Raw genomic sequence first — 5,625 nt, 5'->3', positions numbered from 1 at the left:
AACTCAATTATCAGGGCCTACTTGGGTACATTTTTACTTCCGGGTATCGAGAATTCAAACGGCACACTGCGACCATCTAGCACACTCGTTTTCACTATTTCACATCTCAAGTTAACCGTACACTTGGAGAAAAATTGTCTAGTCAAAATAAATTGCCTGCCACTAGTATTGGGCATAAAATCATCCTTTTATGGCCAAATTATTTTCTAAAGACTTTTATTCAACATACTTAAGCTAAAAACCTAAAAAAAAGGAAAAAAAAAATGCAATAAAAGGTTTTACTGCATGAACTTTGTATTTATATGTTGTATAACAATTAATAGCGAAGTTTACATTTTTACATTTTGAATATGCACACTGTGTATATTTTTTTCCCAGTGTATGTACGCTCCCACAGAAGCTATATTTTCACCTTGAAGCGAGCGGTAAATGTTAACGGTGAACGGCGCCCAATGCCGGATACCGGGTAACTGGCTACTGGCCACCGGACGGGCTCCGATGCCGCCGGAAAAGTCGGAGAATTCGAAAAGGTAGGAAAAATCGGAAAGGAAACGGAAAACACTTCGTGACAATGCGACGCGGGCTGGCAAACAAATCAAAGCGAATTAGTTGCATTAGTGGCAGCTATCAGCGGCAAAGGTAGCAGCACGGCTCCAGGATGCGGCGCCGCTGCCAATGACTCTCCTGCCACTCTCCCTGTCTCTGTCTCTGGCTCTGGTTCTGGCTCTGTTCCTGTCTCCGTCCCTGTTCCACTTCCGTCTCCATATCCGTTTCCGTTTCCAGCTGCACCTCCAGCTGCAGTTCCTCCTGTGGCAAGTCGAGAGAGCTGGTCGCCTGGCGTGCCAGCACCTGGGGCCATAATGCACATGCGAGTCCATCGGTAAACAGGGTGACCGCCGTTCATAGCCAGGATGTATTGAAGTTAAGAACGTTTAACAGTGTATATTGGAAGTTCTAATAACTAGTTGCATATATTTACATGAGTCCAAAGTAACAGAAACGCTTTTATTTATGTTTTATTGACTTAGAGCTAATCAAATAATCACGAATATTTATTATTTAAAAAATACAACAGATTCTAGTATATATAATTGATTAACACAATTAAATATGGATTATTTAGCTTTGAAATCAGCAGGAATTTGTTAGAGAATGATTAAGTTAAGTACAGTCTTTTAGATAACGCATGCCAGTTTGAAATGGTAATATGCTAATATAATTAAAAGTTACAATTAATCCGCACCGTGGACACCCTTTATCGCAGATAATTGTATGTACTGGCATATTTATCGGATTCCCCTCCACATTCCCACATTCAAACTATCCATTTCGCTGCCACTGCTGATTATGTGCCATTAAAATTGGCTGCCAATTGGCAAAAGTTTTTTTTGCGCTCCGCATTCTGCATTCTCCATTCTCCATTCTGCATTCTCCGACCCGCTTTCTCCTCTAGTTTTCATTGACTGCACTGGCATGGCGGCCTTTTGTTCTTAGTAGTGAGTCCTGAGGCTTTGCCCTTTGCCTGCGGTTCAAAGTTCAATGCATTTCGCTTGCGACACGCATACTCGCACACAAACACACGCGCACGTCAATGTGCCACGCCCCTGCCGCCCACTTTACCAGTGGGCACCTGACCAGTGTTGCTGTTGTGGCCATTTTAAAGCTGAACCTTAGGTTTGTAACTAGTTTCTTTTTAAGCCAATTATAAATTTTAATTTATAAACGCAATGTGCAGAGTTCATTTTACAAACTCCGAAATCAAATGCTATTTCTTTACAAAATTAATAGTTAATAATGTTCTAGCCCAAAATCTTCTGAGACTCAAAAAACGCTTCTCAAAAGTATGCTTTGATATATTCTAAAGATTTGCAGCATACTTTTAGACACCCTCTGCATAGATATCCTTAGCATTTAATCATTAACAAAATCAATTTATTGCTTACGCATTTAACGTAATTTAAACCAACCAACAAATGGCTCCAATATCGTATTGAGTAGCTATGTTCCCAACTTTTCTCCCACCCCGATTTTCGTTTTATTTCACCAAAATTGACAGCTCTGCTGCACCTGACAGTCCATCTTTACACATTTCCACAAAAACGCCGAGGCGTCGAAAAATCCTAAACGCAACTTTGTCAGACTTTTATGGGCAACTTGGGCAACTTGGTGGTGCTGGGGTTGGGGCATTGGACTCTTCTGGTTCTCCAGTTTGGATTTGAATTTGAGTTTTAGCTCGACTTCGGTTGAGGGGAGAATGTTCCTGTCAGCCATCAAGCGGGAGAAATGAAATATGCGCGACTTCTACGGGCAAAACTAAATGAACTCTGAACTTTATGCGAAATTTCACCTCATGCATACATGCATGTGTGTGTGTGTGTGTGAAAGTGTGTGTATGCGTGCTTTAAACTTTTGTTGCCTGGCAAAGTAAATTTGGATAAGGTTTTTTTGGTTAAGTGAGGTACAAGGATGGTGCTGCGGAAAACACTGCGCAAAAATATGTATGAAGATCGCAATCGTTTCAAGTAAACACTTTAAGTTGAGTTTGTTTTTTTCATCCAATAGAAAACATAGTAGTTAGTCACTGTGTTTAATGCTTATTTCTAATTTTTAAAATCTTTATTTTTGCACTGAAGTTTGTTACACATTTCACTTGGCTTCTGTTAATACAAATCTACTTACATCGAATAGTAAATATTAGTTAATTTTTTTAATATTTAAATCGACACCTTTTCTTTGCATATTTTTACTGTGCAAACATTATTCGTCTGGCTTTCAATTTTTCAGCTTGAAATGCCAAAAGTGCGTCATGAATGATGATATATGGGGTGCTGTGGTAACCGGAGGGAAAAAGTGAGTTAATGGGGATGTTTTAGGGAGGTTTTGCTAGTTTTTACGTGGAAAAGTGGGCCATGGGTGTGAAAGGAAGTGGCCAAAGGAGCGGAAATTCCTTAACTCCATGCTGAATTTACAATGTGCAACACACTGGCAAGGGTTAAATTTAACTCGAAAGCACTTCATAAATTCTAGAGTTAAATATTGCACAAATACAATGCAAAATATATTGTCTCAATATTATTTTCAATTTATAATCAAGCGAAGATCTCTCTTTCAAATATATATATACGTATATATGGAAATGCTTTTGCTATAGTATCATCAATTTAAGAATTTCTCATTTATTTCGAATTTTTAAATAGCAACTAGCATATGTTTCTCCATTTGAGTTTTACTGCTGCCCAAATCGCTTGGGTTTATAGCCACTTTTGGTGCAATTCGAAAAGTTCAAGGGTTAATTGAGCGATTTGCGATGGACTCTGTGTCGCATTATCCATTATCCTGCCGCTGCCATTGGCTTGGTCCTTACCATCTAATTTTAGATGCCGGCTACGTCAGCGGGCCAATTTGCGAGTACCGCTGCCACCGGCGACTCTGCGGCTGTTTGATCAATAACCCAGATATATGGCCATAACAACAAACAACAAGCAACAACAGCGAAATCAACAATGCCACACAGACAGAGCCAAAAGCTCCAAGAGTCGACCAAGTCCATCGAATTGAATCGCTGCCATCAAATTAATTGCAGCTGCATTGTGAACCACCAGGCCATATTAAGACACCTCTCCGTTCGTTTCCGATTCTTCATTTTCAGTTGATAACTGCCGATTTTTGAACTGACAATAAAACTAAGCGAAACAGCAACAACAAGGAACCAAAACAACAAACCAAAAAATAAAAAGAACAACCAACAAAACACGGGATTTGAACGTAGTGGAAGATACACAGGAAACACAGTAAAAATGGGACGCAAGGTGACCGTGGCGGTGTCCACATTGAACCAATGGGCATTGGACTTTGAGGGGAACATGGTGAGGATACTGCAGTCCATCCTGGAGGCCAAGGACATGGGCGCCAGCTATCGCACGGGACCGGAGCTGGAAGTTTGGTAAGTCGCAGGATCTCATCTCTAATCCTGTAGCTAACTAAAAACAAATACAATTTCAATCCATTTGTTTTCAACACAGTGGCTACAGCTGCGAGGACCACTTCCGTGAGCCGGACACATTTCTGCACTCGTGGGAGGTGCTGCTGGAGGTGATGATGTCGCCCATGTGGTAAGACCCATCAAGTGCTAGCATTTTATCTCATGCATTAACCTAACCCATTGAACGAATCGTAGTGAAAATATGCTGGTGGACGTGGGCATGCCGGTGATGCATCGCAATGTGGCCTACAATTGTCGGGTGGCGTTCTTCAACCGCCAGATCCTGCTCATCCGGCCCAAGATGGCCATGTGCGACGATGGCAATTATAGGGAGTCGCGTTGGTTCACCGCCTGGACGAAAGCCCTGCAAACGGAGGAGTACGTGCTGCCGCGAATGATTGCCCAGCATACGGGTCAGCAGACGGTCCCCTTTGGGGACGCAGTGATAGCCACCAGGGACACCTGTTTGGGCTACGAGATCTGCGAGGAGCTGTGGAATGTGCGCAGCAAGCACATTGAGATGTCGCTGGCCGGCGTGGAGCTGATAGTGAACAGCTCCGGCAGCTATATGGAACTGCGAAAGGCGCACATCACCAGCGATCTCATCCGGAATGCCAGCTTCAAGGCCGGCGGAGCCTATCTCTTTAGCAATCTTCGAGGTTGCGATGGTCAGCGGGTGTACTTCAATGGTTGCTCGGCCATAGCCTTGAATGGCGAGATCCTGGCGCGCGGTCAGCAGTTCGCACTGCAGGATGTGGAGGTCACGCTGGCCACCATCGATCTAGAAGAGATACGTGCCTACCGAGTGAGCCTGAGATCACGCTGCATGACTGCTGCATCGGCAGCGGATTACCCAAGGATCCACTGTGACTTTGAGATGTCCACGCACAGCGACATATTCAAGACGTCGACGCCTCCTCTGAATTGGCCAATTCACACGCCTGAGGAGGAGATTGCCCTGGGACCGGCCTGTTGGCTGTGGGACTATCTGAGGAGATCCGGTCAGGGGGGATTTTTCCTGCCCCTAAGTGGTGGTGTCGATTCGAGTAGTTCGGCAGCAATAGTGCACTCCATGTGCCGGCAGATCGTGCAGGCTGTTCAGCTGGGCGACGCCCAGGTGCTCCACGATATCCGACAGCTTCTTGCAGACTCGGACTATACACCGGATAATGCCGCCGGATTGTGCAATCGATTGCTGGTCACCTGCTACATGGGCAGCGTTAATAGCAGCAAGGAAACCCGTCGACGGGCAGCCCAATTGGCCAACCAAGTGGGCAGTTACCACATCGAGATCAGCATTGACTCGGCGGTGAATGCCCTATTGAGCATATTCAATGCCGTCACTGGTTTGACGCCTCGTTTCCGGACCCAGGGCGGATGTGCTCGACAGAATCTGGCATTGCAGAATATGCAATCTAGGATACGCATGGTCCTGGCCTACATCTTTGCCCAGTTGACGTTGTGGGTAAGAAACAGGCCCGGTGGCTTGCTCGTCCTGGGCTCTGCCAATGTGGATGAATCGCTGCGCGGTTACCTCACCAAATATGACTGCTCCTCGGCGGACATCAATCCTATTGGTGGGATCTCCAAAATGGATTTACGCAGGTTTCTGACCTATGCTAAGGATAAGTAAGCTAATATTT

The 5,625-nt window shown here is 44.5% G+C and overlaps 1 protein-coding gene across 1 annotated transcript in view; it reads left to right on the top strand.

Moving 5' to 3' along the window:
* LOC6618443 (glutamine-dependent NAD(+) synthetase) overlaps positions 1–5,625 on the top strand; it is a 32,762-nt gene that overhangs the window by 24,945 nt on the left and 2,192 nt on the right. Inside the window, exons 4-6 of the mRNA XM_002042677.2 lie at positions 3,650–3,943; positions 4,023–4,112; positions 4,178–5,611. Coding sequence (XP_002042713.1) covers positions 3,798–3,943; positions 4,023–4,112; positions 4,178–5,611 — 1,670 coding nt within the window. The 5' untranslated portion in view covers positions 3,650–3,797. The remainder of the gene's footprint in view (positions 1–3,649; positions 3,944–4,022; positions 4,113–4,177; positions 5,612–5,625) is intronic.

The sequence above is a fragment of the Drosophila sechellia genome, chromosome X, assembly GCF_004382195.2.
Source record: "Drosophila sechellia strain sech25 chromosome X, ASM438219v1, whole genome shotgun sequence".
Taxonomy (NCBI): Eukaryota; Metazoa; Arthropoda; class Insecta; order Diptera; family Drosophilidae; genus Drosophila; species Drosophila sechellia.
The sequence above is the reverse complement of the archived record's forward strand: the minus strand, read 5'-3'. Positions and strand labels throughout refer to the sequence as shown.